The 18,309-nt window shown below is 31.4% G+C and overlaps 3 protein-coding genes across 5 annotated transcripts; 1 reads left to right on the forward strand and 2 right to left on the reverse strand.

The window, feature by feature from the left end:
* The first annotated feature begins 277 nt into the window (after positions 1-277).
* Positions 278-3,949, forward strand: LOC148226586 (uncharacterized). The gene is made up of 2 exons (XM_088204313.1): positions 278-832; positions 3,261-3,949. Exons 1-2 carry the CDS (start codon positions 825-827, stop codon positions 3,916-3,918), a joined length of 666 nt encoding a protein of 221 aa, XP_088060439.1. The 5' UTR covers positions 278-824; the 3' UTR covers positions 3,919-3,949.
* Positions 3,950-4,697: 748 nt separating this feature from the next.
* LOC148226587 (uncharacterized) lies at positions 4,698-12,032 on the reverse strand. 3 transcript variants are annotated; one of them, XM_088204311.1, is made up of 8 exons: positions 11,968-12,032; positions 7,471-7,595; positions 7,157-7,405; positions 6,828-7,077; positions 5,944-6,748; positions 5,750-5,871; positions 5,137-5,263; positions 4,698-5,067 (listed from the first exon to the last, which is right to left on the reverse strand). In XM_088204311.1, the coding sequence occupies exons 1-8, from the start codon at positions 12,003-12,005 to the stop codon at positions 4,768-4,770; spliced, it is 2,016 nt and encodes a 671-aa protein (XP_088060437.1). In that variant the 5' UTR covers positions 12,006-12,032; the 3' UTR covers positions 4,698-4,767. The 3 variants fall into 3 exon arrangements, 2 of the variants coding, with proteins under 2 accessions (XP_088060437.1, XP_088060436.1); XM_088204310.1 differs by having other exon boundaries at positions 6,828-7,083; XR_015812325.1 differs by lacking the exons at positions 4,698-5,067; positions 5,137-5,263 and having other exon boundaries at positions 5,827-5,871; positions 5,944-6,299; positions 6,370-6,748; positions 6,828-7,083.
* A 2,295-nt stretch (positions 12,033-14,327) lies between these two features.
* On the reverse strand, positions 14,328-18,005 carry LOC148226588 (RNA polymerase II-associated protein 1). The gene has a single exon (XM_088204042.1). The coding sequence runs from the start codon at positions 17,909-17,911 to the stop codon at positions 14,369-14,371; it is 3,543 nt and encodes a 1,180-aa protein (XP_088060168.1). The 5' UTR covers positions 17,912-18,005; the 3' UTR covers positions 14,328-14,368.
* Between the last annotated feature and the right edge of the window lie 304 nt (positions 18,006-18,309).

Here is an 18,309-nt window from a genome sequence, read left to right on the forward strand (position 1 = left end):
AACAAGATTTGTAAAGGCCCACCCTTTATTATCTTTAACGCTTATCTCAAAAGCAGCTGCGCGTCACAATTTTTTGTGAAGTTATAAGTTATTTGTATTTGTTGTTTCAAGACACAAATATTTTATTTTAATCAGTGAAATAATTTATAGTTATTCAATTTATATGCAAATCCGCACAAAACAAACGCCGATACGAATCAGATCTTTATGTATATCTAATTGGTTCCAAACATTTAAAAGCTATTGTATATACAATAAATTCGATAAAATTATATGTATATTTAAAATGCTTAATCAATTCAGGTGATTTGAAAACGCTAAAATGACGCCTGTGATCAAAAAGTATGTAATAATAAACAAAGCATTTTCGTTTTAATTACAAACAGAAAAATTACATTTTTTTATATTAAGATAAAAAGCATATGGGAAAGATATTGTCTCTTTCAATTCATACCTTACTTTACTTTCTGTTTATTAAAACTAGAGAAGCAGTAATGTTAGTTTAAATCTAAACGAATCGTTTATCATCAATAACACATTGACTGCATGAAAGTAATGGTGTCTTATTAAAAGGGAGGTTTTGCGATTTTAATCTTTTCGTCCAATTAGTGGACCAGTTTCGATTTTATCTGTAGCTGCTTTCAACCCCGCGGAAGAAAATAAATGTTGGTAATCGCTGCCGAGCCTTCTTCAGGCTTTTGTATGTGTATAAACAGGACTCGTTTGTTTGAGACGTCTATAATAGGTTATAAATACTGGTCCTGCAACGGCAACAGCCTGATGCCTTTCAGTAGCAAGACGGGACAGACGAACGAATCGTTGCCATGAAAGGGTGAGTTTATATAATGCGCTTTCGTAATAATAATAACGATTTAATCCACTTTTATTATAAGTGAATTTCCTTTTTAATGATCTTTATTATGCTATTACAAAGTTTTTATGCAATAAATTGTTTTTTTTTAATTGAAAAGTACACTTGATTAAGTTAAATTAGATTTTTGTTAACTTCAAGTTGCGGACAAACCATGCAGCATTTGACGTGATTCTTAGTAACATAGTTTTCTGGATTTTAAGTTTTATTGAGTACTGAGTAATAATTATGTATCTCAAAACCGGAAAACATAAGAAATTGCAGGTCATGTATAGATTTATAATTTAGGTTTAATATTTAACTTACTTTTACGGTAAAAGGGAGATATAGTTTTGCTCTGATTGAAAGTCAGTAAATGTTTTATAAAATAGGTTAAAAATATATTTATCAATATCAGCTAATAAATGATGAAAATTGATGTTGGAACAATTTTATTCATACATTTTGAAAAATGACATCGAGCACTGTATCACCCATGTCACACATTCGCACGCACGTGTGTGCAGTGTGCGTGTATTGCGATGGGGGTGGTCATTGTTGCTGAGCAGAACGTATTTTATTCGTTTATTTTTTAATAAACACATTTAATATATATTGCATACTACTTTAAATAAATTGATAAGTAGCTTATCCACAAAGGTTCATATTTTTTCAATAATAAACTAATACATTTAAACTGTAACATGATCGCCCACCTGTAAATTACAATTTGCTAAAAACATGTCGTATGATGACTCGAAAGTAATATGTTTATCTCGCGAGAAAAGAGCTTAGAAGAGAATAGCGTTTTATAAACCATATATTATGTGTATTATGTAATATCGAAAGGCGCCATAATTAAATTTAAATAGGTAAAAAAATGTTACCGGATTATTATCAGATGAGAGGGTAGTATAAATTTTATATATACTAGCTATATTACTGGTTCTTTATGTGTATTAAAATAAGTGCGCATGGAGCTTATATCATATTTAGATAAGGTTTTGTTTGCTGCTCTACAATTCTAATCATGATGTTTTGAATTCATAGAAGTAAAGTAAACTTATAAAAGTATCAATGTTTCGCAGTTATAGAGCATAGTGCAAAATTTATATCATGTAAGTCTTCTTGGGGAATAAGACGAGGAATATTTGTTCTTTTTGAATGCATCCTTTAAAATACTAATCTTTGTGTCTAATTACAGAAAAGTTGTTTGAACATAATCTTGTGCTTTATGGCAAAATAGTTTGCTTTAAAACTTATATTAAATAATAAATGACCCAATAATAAAATATTGTTTTTGATGATTTATTTATGTTTTTAAATAACTATTTTTTATTAAACTCACTAAAAATATATTTCTATATGTGTATATTTTATCATTTACGCTTTTTATCTTCGTGTGCATTTTCGCGTGTGCATTTGTCACACAATTTTTCCCCTTTAATCACGTTTTAAGGTAGTATTTTTTATACACATTTCTGAAGTAGCACCGCTTAAAAATAAATCTAAACGATGATCATACTATTTAGCAAAAACATACGATAGCAATAAAATGGTAATTTTTGTAGCTTGCAAGTGTAGTAAATACAGGATGTCAGGTTGGGACAACATTCTTCGAGCAACTTTTTTTGTTAGTACGAGGTACTTGTTACTTCATTTATCAACAAATGAGTATTCTTAAGCATTCTGCCAGTTGATCAAAACATTTTTGAAATCAATAGATATCTCAATAAATAGATTTTCAAATCAGTAACTTTGAAATTAAACGGTCAGAAACGTTATTATCCATAGAATAAATTTCATCTTAAAACTAATTGCATTACATATTTAAGGGTTTATTAATATGTACATATATATGATTATTTATAAAAATATTTATAATTAATTTTTACGAACTGCATGCAAAATTGCTGTTTTCACTACAAATATTTTACTTCAGCTCCAAAAGAGATCCGAGGCTTTTAATACCTTTACAAAGAAAGATCAGAGGAACGCGTCCACCAATGAAAAATATTTTTTCATTTGCCTCATCAACTTTAGACCTCTAGTTCTTTATCAAATCCATGCTGTACATGTTGAAAATCTTTAATGTGTCTTGAGCATGATCTTACACTTGTTGGGAGATTATGGACTCTTGTCCCTGGAAACTCCGGAACAAAAAAATTAATCTTTAACGAAAGTGTTAAAATTTGAATAAAAAAATTTCCACCTTATTTCCCAAGCTTTTATTTTTATAATTTGTGAGAAATTTAAAATGTTTCCAAAAAATTTAATAAATTTTTGAATGACTAAGTAACTTTTGGCCCAATCTATGTGGTTTTTATTATTATGAAATAACTGTTTTTCATTTTAATTTTAATTTATTTTCTTCAATTTTAATAAATAAATATTATTCATTATTTTACAGGTTATTGACTTTATTTACATTTCTGCTTTTAAACTATATCAAAAGTGCAAATACAGTCGAGACTTTTGACACTAAAGATGACAAAATAACGTACGTACAGATCAAACCTTTGATTGAAAGCGATCTAAGCGGATCTCTAAAGAAACACGATAACCACAGATCTTCTAGGATAGAAAATATCCCACTGCAAATAAGAGGAACACCTCTAATCAACGCAAAAGCATCTCCAGTGGCCGAACTCGTCCGCTCTCCTAGGCAGACTATAAAAAAGACGAAGCTGCAGGATCAGACAACGCAAAAATCTGATGATGTAACCGACTACGCCGATCAAGGCAACGAAAGCGAAGCGAGGTTCGATATTAGCGAAGCCGTTTCACCTTCCCTTGAAGACGTGACAAAAGGATCTGAAGAATCAACGCAAAAAATCAGTACATCACAGAACAATGATCTCTCAAAACCATATTATAAATACGGCAAACCGAAATATTCCAATAAAAAGTATCTCGGAAACATCGCCGGAACTAATCCAATCTATAGGAAGTATATAGAAACAAGACAGTTCAGATCGAGATGCAGATGCGAGCGCATATCAAACTGTCCCAAACTTCAAATATCAGTCCCACGATGTCCCGAAGAATACTTTATGTGTTGTTTTTAATATAAATAAATAAAACAATACATAATCATTAGATTTTTTTTATTTTTTAACCACCGAGTATTAGTTTCAGATACAACAAACACATTTTTTTTTTCATTTTTGTCGATAAAATAAACATTTTTAGATAATTTTGAAACAGATTTGAAATAATTTTTTAACAAAATGAACGGTTATTATAATTAAACGACATTCAAAATCTTTTCTTTAAGAATAACAAATAATAATAATTCAATAATATAAGAAAAATAAATTTTATGTTGTAATATAACTAATTATAAAAATGGCTTCAAACCAATAAAATCGTAGATCTTAAATTAAGAATCTGTTATCTACGATTATGGTAGAAAATAAGTTAAATTTTGCACTTGAGTTCTTTCCAAATTAACGTTTGAAAATTAAAAGAATAGTAATCAAAATTCTTATCAGATTGCAGTGGTTTATAAAGCGTTTTTTAAAGAAACATATAGTAACAATATACTTTCGTTACAAATATACAATAACCTGATTTATATACAAAATTACACATAGATTTAAAATAAATAGTTTTTTAATCATTAGAACTTTTGCTTTGAAAAAAATACTTTTTTCTTACTTATAATAATAAAAAAGAGGACATTGTTTGAATAATTTTTAGAGTTTATGTATAAAATTATATACGTATCAATGCAATTATATATTTTAAGAATCCCCTTAAATAAGCTAAATCGACCACAGTGCGATGATGACGAATTAAAGTCAAATATGAACTACTAATAGTAAACCATATAAAATTCAATAAATTGTAGTATTAAAATAATGTACTGTAATCGTTCTCGATGAAATAATTATATGTACATACACGGACAAATATTAAATCGAAATTAAACAAGCTTGCTGGTGCCATACGAGTCGGCAAGCCGGTATGAGTGACATGCAGAATTCACACGGCAGCTTGACTTCGTCCAACTCGCCGGTGGCCAAGTCTTCCTCGTTTAGATTCTCCGGTTGGATCAAAGTATTGATATCGTTCTTTGTGTATTTATTATTCCCTTTGAGATTTACGTTACTCAACTTTGGTTTAAAACTACCGTCGGGAGAGTTCGGCGGTGCAATATTTTGCACAGCAGATTTCTTCACTGGCGAACAAGTAAGATTCGGCCTGCATCCAGTCTGAAAATCAAATATCATTATTAAAGTATTGTGGCCAAATACTGGATATCATTTATATTAAATAAATACCTCGTGAGAAACCAGCATATCTGCGCGTATCATCTGTTCACAAAATTCACATGGCAACATTACATTACGCAAGTTGTCATCAAAGTAGGCGTCTTCAACTACGGGTGCTGTGGTAGATGTACTAGGTCTAAAATAATAAATATGTTAAATAAATATCTCTTTCAGCGAAACACACGAAAGAGGGTAGAAAATTTAATTGGAATTTTATTCATTAAAAATAATATTTATGTAGAAAAATTTACATATACTAGCAAAATAATTTGGCCCTATACTACTTAAATTTTGGGTTTGTAAATCACTACAAATTTAACAATCTGATTATTGTTTTAAATGTAGAATTGAATGAAGTTCATCACTTTAATTAGTTTTTATATGATTAAACACAAATATCAAATAACTTAATTAACATGTAAAATTATACACAATTCATTATAAATTTTATTAAATAATTCTTCCGGAGTTTAACTGATTTAATAAGTTCCACTACTCGGCGCAAAAAAGTTTAAAATTCATTAACATTGTACTTTCTTATTAGTCTTAACTGAAAATATATGTGGATTCAAATGATTTTTAAGCCAGAATATTTACAATCACCCCTCGATTTCTAACTTACTCTTCGTTAGTTATTTTATATAATTCGTAAGCATTATATTCGGCAACAGAAGAAACGTCCTTTTCAATGTTTGATTCTTTGGGTTGAGTTGGTTGACTTCGATTGATCAAAGGCGACGTGCACTATTTAAAACGTAATAAAAAATTAGTATTCAAAATATGATTTAAGCACGTTATAATAAAAACCATATTTACATTTTTCAATTCTTGACGAAGAGCCCTCAGATCGTTCTTTATACCTGGAAAACGATCGACCGGAGTGTTCGCTTCGGTGATGTTGACAAACAATTTATCATCTGTGTGCGAGTATTCCAATATATCCATCTTTTTACGCGGCTGGTTTTCGACTTTTTTATTTTTGTGCTTGTGTTTAGACTCCATATTGACGTGCTGCGGTGAATTTAAATGTTTGGATACATTGGATACGCTCTTTTCGTCGGCAGACCTGGAAGCACTCGCGGCATGACTGTTTTTGGGCGAACATTCAAACGTTAATTTTTTACTACCATATGACGATGTTTTGTCTACTTTATTCATAAAATGCTGATCATCTATAGGTATAAATTGATCAAGATTAGGATTGTACTCTAAAATTTCAATTTTTTTCTTCGCACTATCGACCTTGATATTGACGTCTTTCAATGTCCTATCTAAATTGTGGCTCTTGGAAACTTGATTGTCTATTGAAAACGAAAGGTTTTTGTTGCAATTCTTCGATATTTCCTTAGCTATATTCTGATCATGTTTGTCGGTGTTGTGGTCGTAACTTTCCAAGGCACTCGATTTACGAATTTTATCTACTTTTTCAACACTGGACGAAAACGGCGGTACATCTATCAAATCTGAGAATATGTGTTCTTTTTTTTGTCTCGTCGACGGAAATGCGCTTTCGTTAAAAGTGGTACTAATCTTTGAAGAGGTAGTAGATTTTTGCGTGCTTTGACTCGGTGGTTGTGGCGCAATTCGCTTTTTGATAGCACCTCTCGAAGTAGGACAGACTCTTAAAAATAAATAATATTACAATATGGCATTGATCCTCACAAGTATTACATTATTTTTATACATAGAAATTTACTTACTCTTTAACGCTAGAATTATCTGTAGACCGTTCGACGTGATGCGACAATCTCGACTTTTCTTTTGGCGAAGAATTGTGGATTGAGTTTGTCACGTGATATTTTTCAGTTTCATCGTATACGCTTAAAACTTCATTTTCAATTAAATGCTTCTTGCTTTTCTTCATCACAGAGGAATCCTTATGACTCGTTTTTCCGCTGTTCTTGCTTTTCTCGGATTTATTTTGAGCAGTCACCCACGACGGCTGTGGACCTGGTTCTTGAATATGAATAAATAAATATTTATAGATATAGTTAAATCTACGATATAAAAAAATATCTTATAAACGAACCGTCGTCTAATTTCAAGAAGCCATGGTTGTTCTCTTCGTGCAGCTTACGATACTTGATCATCACTAATTCCGAACATTCGGCACATTTTTCCGTTCGTGTACCACAGTACAGTTCATGATCCGCCATAAGGGCCCGTTCCAATGTAATTTCACAGTGCACACATTGGATTTGGGTGAAACTACAAGCGTCCGTCTTGTGAGACGGTACGTCGCATGCTTGCATCACTTCTCCACATTGCGGGCAAGGGACTGAGAGAAGATAATTTAGTTATAGTTAGATCTTAACAATAGATAGAATACAATATTTATAATACCTTGCGCCGTGTGCTTCTCCATGTCGCTAATAGCCACTGGCTCTTTACATTGTTGGCAAATTTTTAAATTACGAGTACAGTATACTGAATGAATCACAAAATTGCATTCGGGTACATCTCTTTTACTGTAAGCACAAAATTGAATAACATATTATATAAAGATTAGATTAAAAGTATTTATATTAGATATCATTTCATCAGCATATAATCAAAGGCGATAAATAGATATATAATATTTTTCCACATTATTAATATTCAGTTTTTAGTAACCGGCTGGATGATTATTTCATGTTAATATTCATAAACATCTTGCTTTCAACGTTCTTGGAAATGTTTAAAAATCTGAAGGGTGTGACTTTTTATTATTATTATTTTACTTCAACAACTTATTTAGATTCATTACCTCAACAACTAATTATTAACACTTAAAAGTGCCGGATTCTGATTAGCATCGGGGACCCAATCATACAGCCGAAAACGTGTTACCACGCTTTTATAAAACTCGATCTTTAACATACTCTTACTGACATCTTTGAATATTTTAGAGTACCAAAATGGATTAATTATATTTTAGATAGACTTCTAACAGATGGCGTTATTATAATTTTTTCCATAAAAAAATAAATAATTAAAAATAATTAGTGATTCGAGTTCTTGTAAAAAAATTGTTTTCGAATATCCTTATATATTATCCTAAATAGGTTTATATAAATGTCACACCATAACAAATTCTCATTTAGAATCAATGCCGACAATCTCTAAGATAGTCACACATTTGGTGTTCGTATTCTTAAGCCTCATTTTATGCCTAATACATAACAAAATTTTATTTCTAATATATATTTTGCAAAAGCCAGGAAAGATTTTTTCCTATTGCGTAGATTTGCCCCAACCCCTCAAATGACAATTTCATTGCTTTTGATGTGGATTCTAAACAGGGCTCAGAAAAACGCATGTCATTTTAAGAAATATTTACTTCGGATTATCTCAAACTGTTTAAGTCAATCCTTTACATCTCGTTGTTGATTTTTCGAACCAGTTTTATGGAATTTTCTGAATTTTTTGGCACAAATTTGGATTTTTATATGCGCAATTTAAGTTGACTTTAATTTAAGTATACATTCTTCGCTTCATGCTTGTTACCATCAGTTTCTCTTCGACCATCCTATAAGCAGTACTGTCAAGACCAATTTCGGAACAATGGGTTTCCGATATATACATTTATATTCCCATATCTCGATTTACGTAGTTATGAAAATGACGTTAAATTTCAGCATTTGCAGGCAGAATCAAAAAACTTACACAAAGATTTGAAAAAATATAAAACACAAAAATTAGTAACAGATTATTTCAAAAGGATAAATCCAGAAGAATCTACTGCTAGATATGACTGATAATAATGATTTTTTAACCAATTATAATGAAACAACAGGTAAGATACAGCAGCGATGAAGATGAATATTAAAATTGTTATCCCATTTTAAGTTACGTACATATTATAAAGAATTGTTAAGTAATTTATCTGAGTGTCTATTGTTATTGTAAAGTAATAATAAATAATATTTTTACCACACTGACATTTTTTGTATTGATATACGAGATAGGTATTATATAATATATAATGTGTATTTTTTGTAACTAATTTTCCTACTTTGTAGAGTACTAAGTCTCGATTAACACAGATTTAAATTTTTTTGTAACCTATCTTCTATTGTTGTATGATCTGCGCAGGAAGCTTTTTACCGTGCAAATCGAGATATGACTGTATAATTTTTTTTAATTGAAAATACCAACAAAATTATCTGAAATGAACAACTTACAATATATCATAACAGCTTAATATTTATTTCATAATATAATATATGTTCAAGTAAAGTTACTATTTTTTATATTCTATGTAAAATTTATTTTCAGAAAGAAATTCATCTAGTTTAGAAACATAGAATGACATTCTAGTTTTCATGTCCTTTTTTATTTTGTATCTAACCTTAATAATCCATTCAACTTATTCTATATCTGACAACGGACGATTACACATTGTTAAACTATAAACTAAATTAACTGTAGAAAAACACTTTTCATTAATTTTATTTATTGAAGCTATGATTCTATTTTTTCTTAATTCTTCCAACATATTAACAACTTTAATATGAGAAATTGATGTCGCATGACAAACAATATTTTTACCTAAAGAAGATAATTTAATTTTTCTAGTTTAACCGTGTGCAATAACATTTTCTTTATTTCATTCTTGAGAAATATGAGATGTGTTTCAGATTCTACATTTAATGATTGTAAATTAGCGCAAACTTGACAACCGAGGCTCTCAACTTTTTTAATAAATAACCATGTATTAGTTTTTAAGAAAAAATCGTGATGTTTTCCTGACCTTAACGACAACATATTTTCATTGACTCTATTAGTAAATTTTGTAGTGGCAATATTTGAATTTATTTCTTTCTATGTGTAATGTTTTTATTGTTAGTAGATATGCCAGAATTCACTGTTTACAATTACATCATCACTAGTTTTTTTCTCTTCTGATCAATATTATTACAAAAGAAAGTCGTCATATTGCTCTGCTGACGTTTCACTATTAATGAATATAAGAATTCATTTTAAAATAACGTATTTATTAATTTATAATGTAATTAAAAAATATTGTAAAATATATGTATATGTATGTATATAAAAAAAGAATCAGTTCATTTAATACAAATGTATAAAAGCGTATATATAAAAAATAGGTAAAAGCAAATTTGATACAGACGAATAAAAAAACATAATGTCAGGGTTGTCACATAGTTTAATAAAAAAAAAATTAAAAAAATATTGTGAAAAATAAAATTTAAGAAACATTGTATAAATACATTAAATATGGACTTATATAAAAACATTAAGCCAGAATTGTCACATAACTAATAAAAAATAAATTATAATTAAATTAAAAATATAGTGAAATATAAAATAACGTCAAATACATGCCAAGCGTAATTAATTATTCTCGTTAGTAAAAGAAAAAGCTCGTACGGCACAATCCTGAACAGCGACTCTCATTGAACGTCAAACAAAGCTTTGATTTAGATATCGCTAATATAAATAATAATCGCAATTTATTCCGGCAAATTTTTTTTTTAATATCTTAATATTTTACGTTAAAAAAACCACTTGATATTAGCTAGTATAAATCATCACAAAGTGAAGCGCGTTAACGCGCTCATTTTGTATGGTTGACTCTATTATGCAAAACTTTCGTATGAAAAAAAAGTTTGCTAAAAGTGTATGAATTGCATTTTTATCACTGACATCATGATTTAATTAGAGGTTTATTGATGAGGTTTGTCTTTAATGTTTTATATATAAATGTCTTGACAACAGATTCCTTGAGTTTAAAACAAAATTTGTTAGCGTAATGAGGAATAAAAACACAACACTGATTCAAATGATCGAGTTGATTCAAGTTTGACAAGCAGCTAAGGTCTTGACCAATATTACGTTGCCTAGCCGTGAATAGGCAAATCAGTACACCTTTTTTTTTTTTGATAAACTTCATACACCTTTAGTATAGATTTTCTCTTTGAAGAACATTCATAAAAACTAATGGATTTCTTGCAGAGGGCCTTTTATTAATATTCTTTTGGTTTTAATTGGATATGTTTTCGGTACAAGACAATTTAAAAGAATTCATTTTGAGCATTTTAACTAGAATAAATATTAAAAAACAGTCCAGGAATGTTCAGTATAATCGCGAGCAGGTTGAAGCAAAATCAAAATCATTATAATGAATCAATAAAGGTGAATATTGTAGACGTAGCCTTTTTTGGTTAATGATTTTTTTTCATAATTTGAAAATTGTTGATATTATTTTAATTACTATCAATTATATACTGGCAAAAAAATCTTATTAAAATTGTTAAAATCGGAGTCGATAATAAGATGCTGCCATATAAAAATCACTTCGAAACTTCCATCAGAATTTCCACTTTCAGTCAGAGAGTTGAAGATTTTTATTAGATACAAAATCACATAAAACTATTCATCTCTACTTCAAAAGTTCTAATTAATATAAGATATATTATAGAAAGGAATTAGTCATCGATTACAAGTTAGCAATGTGGGAATGTGGCAATAATAAGAACCCTTCATGAACGCAACTGCAACGATAGTCGAGAGAAAGTGTAAACAACGGCGTAGAAATTTTTCATTGATGGAGTAGAAACGTTAAATAGGATCATCTGGCGTCGACACATTATTGGCACAAACAAAACTCACAGGGCGGATATAAATAAAATGCGCAGTAAAAAAACAGTAAAGAGTAAACATCGGAGAGAAAGACTCCCTGACGGGCGAATATTCTTTGTGCACACACAGTCGGTGCTTTGGCGGGGTTATTTTTAACCGAGTCGGGTCGCGGGGAGAAGAGGGCGGATATAAAGGCGGCGCCTCCGGGGGGCGCAAAAACGCACGGGAGCGACTATACAAGACGATAAAACTCACCAATTGGGACAGAGACAAGTGCGGGGATCGCCGTCCATGTCTCTTCGTTCGACTTCTGTCCCACTGACGTTTCTCAGTGTGGCCAGCTCGCAAAAAAATATTTTTCAAAATTATATTTTATTCTAGAATAATCAAATCAACATAATATTTCCCGGCAGCTATTATATATTATATAAAAATATTAAACTGTTTATATACTTCAATTATAGAAAGTATTAACCACCAGACTGAAAGTCTGGAAATCGGTGACATCTATATTAATAATTATACATATAATTTATAACCAATCGATGCAGGAGGCGGTTTTTTAATCATAGAGTATTTTTTTTATAAATAAAAATTCAACTGCCGCTGCCGGGTCTCAAGCCGGCAACCTCTGACCTACTAGTCTGTGATTTTACGGACTAAATTTTACTATTCCGTCCAAAATTATTGTTAATATTATTAGTTGTTGCGGCTTCCATAAATTATGTCACTTTTGTGAAACGAACAGGAGTCTAGCATCTTTTGATATAGGGGAAAAGAGAGGGAGGGGTAAAAAATTGGCGAAAAACCTGAGACATCATTTATGGAAGCCGCCAATGGCCAAATTATAATATATTATATATAACGAATTATATATATCGTAACATTCTGATGAGAGGGAGGGGTGATGCAATGTTATGATTTGTGTCACAAATCAATTAACTACAAATTCATTTTTATCAGAGAATAATAATTTTTGTTAAAATAATTAATATTGCATCAGTACAAATTTACAATCTATATTTTTTGTACAAATAAATAAATTTTATAAAATCGCTTAAGTAGAAAAAAATATAATTGGCTTTACAAAAATGTATTAAAATATTATTGTTTTGCTGTCCACTGATTTTAAGCTATATTTATATTTCGGTAGCATGTAATTTTTTTAATAATCGTGTGATTGTATGTCATAGTTTATGTTTTGACGGTATTTAAGACGGTACTTAGCTTTAAGATAAGATCTAGTCTACTACGCTTACGACGATGAGCCTAACATCGTAGGTCGAAACGTTAAGAAGTTTCCATTTTCTTAAGCTAAGCACCATGATGAATTATATAAAAAATCTAAACAATGCTATATCAATATCGTACATAACATTAAATGTTGAAGTAACATGTTGTATTACATATATAAGGAAAAAAAGATTTTTTTAAATTTAAATACGCAACTATATGTAATGATATTAATATAAATTAAATATAACTATAGCGACTTAATTAACTTATATCCATATTAAAAGTTGATTACGGTAAATGGTCATAATTAACATAGGAAATTAAAAAATAGCCTTCATTATTAAGAGTATATAGTATTTTAAAGTTTGGCAATCCTAAGAGGTGTGACTTCGCAGCCAGTAAAACGCAGGTGGAAACTAGTGAGAATTTAATTTGATTATAAATATTAGTATAAAAACAATTGGTATTGTCTTGTGCACCGAATATTTCGTTGGATATGTTTATATCTGAATGATTTTTTAACTAAAAAAAACACAATTATCCGCCAATAAATCTAAAGTGACCAGACGTCCTCCTCAAAATTTTTGTCCTCCTTAAACAAAAATTTAAAAAATCTTTTAAAACTCCCGTAGCAATAAGTTCTTCTCAAACGAAAATTCAGAGTTGAATATTGAACAAAAATTCCGTTTTTCAAGGTTCCATAGCAATTGTCTCTTCTTTGTTCTCCTCGTGCAAAAATTTCCGAGATGGTCCTTTTATTTTTTAGTGTCCTCCTTTAAAATTTTTAAAATCTGGTCACCTTAGTAAATCTCACTTTTCATGTCTGTTTTATATCTACATTTGATATTTATTAAATACGGATGATTGTCATTGCTATATTTTTTAGAAAATATTTATCCAGAACGTTGAATCAGCTTTGTTGGTCTATCGAATCTTGGGAACAATACATGGTCTTCATCGCGACTATTTTTTATTTGGAAAAACACTCTCCGTCTATAAATACGTATCTTAAAAACAGTTTTGAAGTTAACGGTGTATGAAATTATAAATATTTTATGAACTTTTTGTAAGTTGACTAAATTTATTTATTAATTATATCCTTGGTTATGGATGTCTAAATATGTAAAACAAATTCAATTTTATATAATACAATAACATTATTCGAACGCATCTTAATCTATTAAGCGTCCATTGCACAAACAGATTCACTTTCAGCGACAATAAATAGAATATCAATCAGCTTCGATTCGACATTGAAATTCCAATATAGACATTGCATCACAAATGACCTATTCACTTTTTACTTGGCTATCGTACCAAATTGCTCAATACATATTTTGTTACAGACATTTAAAGGCCAGCGAAATGAAATAAGTATAGGAATATTATAAGTTATTTATTGAAATACAAAATATACAATTTATACCAAGCGTTTGCGACGGCGTTTTTTTGCACACTCGAGATGATGAACGGCTATCTTGTGAGGAATCGTTCCGATTCGCAAACTATTGCTGTTTAATGCTCTAGAATAGGATTTTATTAACGAAATATCAGTTTCGGGTGGGTTCAGAAAATCCTCCAACGGGTAGCACAACATTTCTTCTTGACAATCCAAATATCTCAAGCACCCAGCGTACTCCGACCACACAAATCTACGCAAGCTCAGAGGGTGTTTCATAGCTAAAGGTGCCAATACGCAAGCGGCAAAAAGAGGATTGCCGTAGCTGACAGCTTGATAATGTTCTACAAATTGATTGTAGAGCGGAAAAAATTTACTGATGCCCATCAGCGATTGGCTCGAGTGGAAGACAAACGTGCTGTTCTTTTCCAAATCGAATATTATCTTCACGTACTTATTGAGGAGCGGATGGACGAGATCGTGTAGAAACACAGAATTATCACACAGAAATATACACATTATCCTGCAAAATCTGTCCGTTGTGCTCAATTCGCATGTTAGGTCTGGAAAGCATATTTCGCATGTCAATATCCATTTCAAGCAATTTAACACTAGATTTATAACAGCGCTTTCAGTAAACGTGTTTTTGAATACGTCAGCAGATTTTCTATTGAAGGAGATATCGAAATGGATGTTTTTTAGATGTAGTCCCAATATGGGCATATATATCCAGTCCTTAGGCAAGATGCTTGAATTCCAGTCTATTATGAATAGGTTTTGTACTTTTCTGTTATCGTCCAATTGAAAAATGGAGAGGTAGAACTGTTTAATTTTTTTGAGATCGTTAAAGATTACGTTCGTTTCTTCTAAATTCATAGTGTTCAATAAACGATGAGCTGCAAACCATTCTTTGTTGAATACAATATTATTGATCAAATATTTTAAACGATCTCTATGTAAAGGCGGCAGTAGATAAGACAATTTAAAGGATATTTTATAAATATTGTCTTTTAACTCTTCACTGATATAAGTGTACATCGGAAGTGTAAGGAAATTCGATAACATACTAAACTCTATTCCAGTGAACCAATTGTTGTGTAAAGTGACAGTTTTCGCATTACATATGTCTGAAATATATTTATACACATGTTTATTATTCAAAAATTCGACTGAGATATCTTTGTTTCTATATAATTTTAGGAAACGAGTCAGAGACGATATGAAATAAATTGGAGACGTGCTCCTCATCGTAGGCACTAATTTGTCGGGATGTTCAAAGAGTATGCTATTATATTTTCCAATATTCGTCCCGTTCGGTGGTATGTATGTCGTTTTAGACGATAATAAATTAGACGAGCTATTAATATGCGAACATATTCGGTCGAAACCGTCAGAGCGCAACATTTTTTCAACGCAGGCCTTTAGTTGTGAATCGTTGAAAGCAGAATAATATCCGCGTCTCGCAATCGAACCCATACAATCGAACACGCTCGCTATTAAATTTAATTCAGTGAACGTAAACTTTTCAACTGTGAAAATCTGAGAGCACCACTTCAGTAGTGCTTTATAAAGTAACTCGTCAAATTTTTTGATAAGATCTGCCGTGTGAACTACCGACGTAGTCGCAAAAACGTTTAATAAATAAATAATTGACGTCGTATGACTGCACATGATTTGAAAACATGACGAGAGAGATATAATATCGATACTCTTCTCCAAATTTAAAAAGCAGAAGGGCAAGACACGCATCAAATGCTCAGTCCCGAATTCGTAAGATAAAAACGTCGCAAATATATAGTGAGTTTCCATCTGAATCTTCATCAAGTATGCCGTAGTCGCGGAGATGTTTCCGATATAGCTCAAAAGCACATCGATCAATTTGTATTTAGTATTCAAAGTCACCATCGTTAAGACCGATTGCGATATTAATATACGTACAAGTTTTAAGGAATAGCATATTAATTTGTAGAGCTCGCTGTTCGTTTTTCTGTCGCCTTTGTCGGGAATGAAAGACGGCAAATATTGCTCGAAGATGTGCTCCATGAGGCTGTCGAGTTCGACGATAACTTTGGCGCATTCCGGCGAATGCTTAGCAATTCTAATCAAAATTTCAAAACAGCATTGAATCGAATAAAATCCTGGTTTTAACGTGCACATAATGTATCTGATTCTTTGTATAATGTCCGTCCGGATGCACCCGCTGATTAAATCCAATTCTGCCACAAAGTAGTCCTTCATTTCTTCCATCTTCATTTCCTCTCCGCCGATAAAATCTTTTATTTTGTTCACATCTTCATTACTCTCGTCTATGTCAGTCCTCGTGCAGAATAGCTTGGGTTGAAATAGTCCATTTTCAGTTCCGAGTAAATTATCGACGCACGTTTCGTCCACCCTATTATAAAATAAGTTTCTCAAAGCTTTCAAAGCCGGTTCGAAGACACTCGGAATGTTCTCGTCGAGTGAAAATCTCAAAGCAAAAAAGATCTTAGCCAACGGAATGTCTATAATGTTGTCGTATATACCGATAGAATGGTAGTCTAACAATCCGGCTATGGTGTTCAGAGCTATGGATCTTTGTTGAGTGACCGCCGAACGTGAAAGATGAAGCAGTTCCCTCAGACTATAGCCAGGTCTGTGCGGATCTTCGCCGTGATGAAACAATGTCCTCTGTTCTTCATTATATTCGGCTGTGTAAGGCAGCAAATAACCTTTAAAATCGAACCTCGCTTCGTAGTCAGTATTGCTAGTTGGAGTATCCGCAGATTTCAAGGTTTTCATCCAGTTCAACTTGTCTTTTTCGAGCGTATCAAAGTTGACCCAATCGTGCAGATTAGGATGTGTTAAGACTTCGTTATCTAGTAGATTTCCATCGTTATCGATTACTTTATTTTCGGCGGGAACGTCAACCTCCATATTTTCTTGGACGGCAATTTCATCTTTTATCGGCGCTTTATTTCGCAATGACTTTAAAAATTCAATCGTCTTAGGATCCATAACCGATAAAAGCTGTTTTCTTTCTTCGAGTATCTGTTCTTCGCTCATATTATTGAGTAGTTCTGAATTTTCATCGTGAATTTCTTTAAAATTGTCGCTCTTCACTATGACACTGTGTTTTAAGATGTCACTATTTTTTTGTTCGATTTCTTTTGAATCACATGTAGACGTCGATGGCGCGCTGATCGCCGCTCTTTTATTTCTAATACGTTGCGCAAATAGACTCTTTGAAGTCTGAATGGGATCGTTCAATTCTTCCGTCGCTTTAATCTTATACGTCAATGAGTCCATATTTTTCTCAATTACATTACCGATCATCAATGGTATTACTTTTGGATAATGTACAGTATCGTCGGTCAGCTCGACATCTTTGGAAGGCGGTGGTTCGTCGGTCCTTAATTGTTTGGCAGAGTCAGGTACAGATGATTCCTCTTCATCGGCTTTATGTTTTCTGGCGTTAATGATGTTAACTGTAGGTTTGTAGTCAGGTTTTTGTTTCTCCTTGATGAATTCCTCTTGCAGTGCGAGAATTTCATCTTCCGTTTCGTGCGGCTTCGGCCGACGAATCATTCTTTCGATTGAGAGTCAATTATAAACAAAGCGCAAATGACAGCGCAAACAAGAAATAGGGTTAGGCGAGTTGTTGGCCAAGACAACAAAAAAATTGTCCAGACCCATTATCGTCGCAATTGAATAACACGAAAAAGATTTTTTCCTAAAATCATGCACGTAATATTGTAATATATCAGTTAAATATTGCCGTCAATTTAATAAAATTTATTTTATGAAAGTAAACAAATATTTATGTAAAAATTAATTTATGAAAAAATACAAAAAAATATTAAACAAACAGTTGAAGCATTTTGGTCGTGGGTTTTCGATGTTTTCGATGTTTTCGGTTGCGTTAGTTGATGATTTGTGGAGAACGTTTGTACAGCGAACTGTACAAAGTGGCCTTTGTGAATATC

Source organism: Plectrocnemia conspersa, unplaced genomic scaffold (genome assembly GCF_051122295.1).
Source record: "Plectrocnemia conspersa isolate PC_06_02 unplaced genomic scaffold, ASM5112229v1 ptg000014l, whole genome shotgun sequence".
NCBI classification, from domain to species: domain Eukaryota; kingdom Metazoa; phylum Arthropoda; class Insecta; order Trichoptera; family Polycentropodidae; genus Plectrocnemia; species Plectrocnemia conspersa.

Excerpts from the sequence above, each read along its gene's own strand:
- LOC148226587 (XM_088204310.1), bottom strand. The coding sequence starts at position 12,005 with ATGGACGGCGATCCCCGCACTTGTCTCTGTCCCAATTG. Across the intron at positions 7,406-7,470 it reads GGAGAAGCACACGGCGCAAG|TCCCTTGCCCGCAATGTGGA; the intron begins GTATTATAAATA and ends ATCTTCTCTCAG. Across the intron at positions 6,749-6,827 it reads GATAATTCTAGCGTTAAAGA|AGTCTGTCCTACTTCGAGAG; the intron begins GTAAGTAAATTT and ends TTTATTTTTAAG.
- LOC148226588 (XM_088204042.1), bottom strand. The coding sequence starts at position 17,911 with ATGATTCGTCGGCCGAAGCCGCACGAAACGGAAGATGAAATTCTCGCA.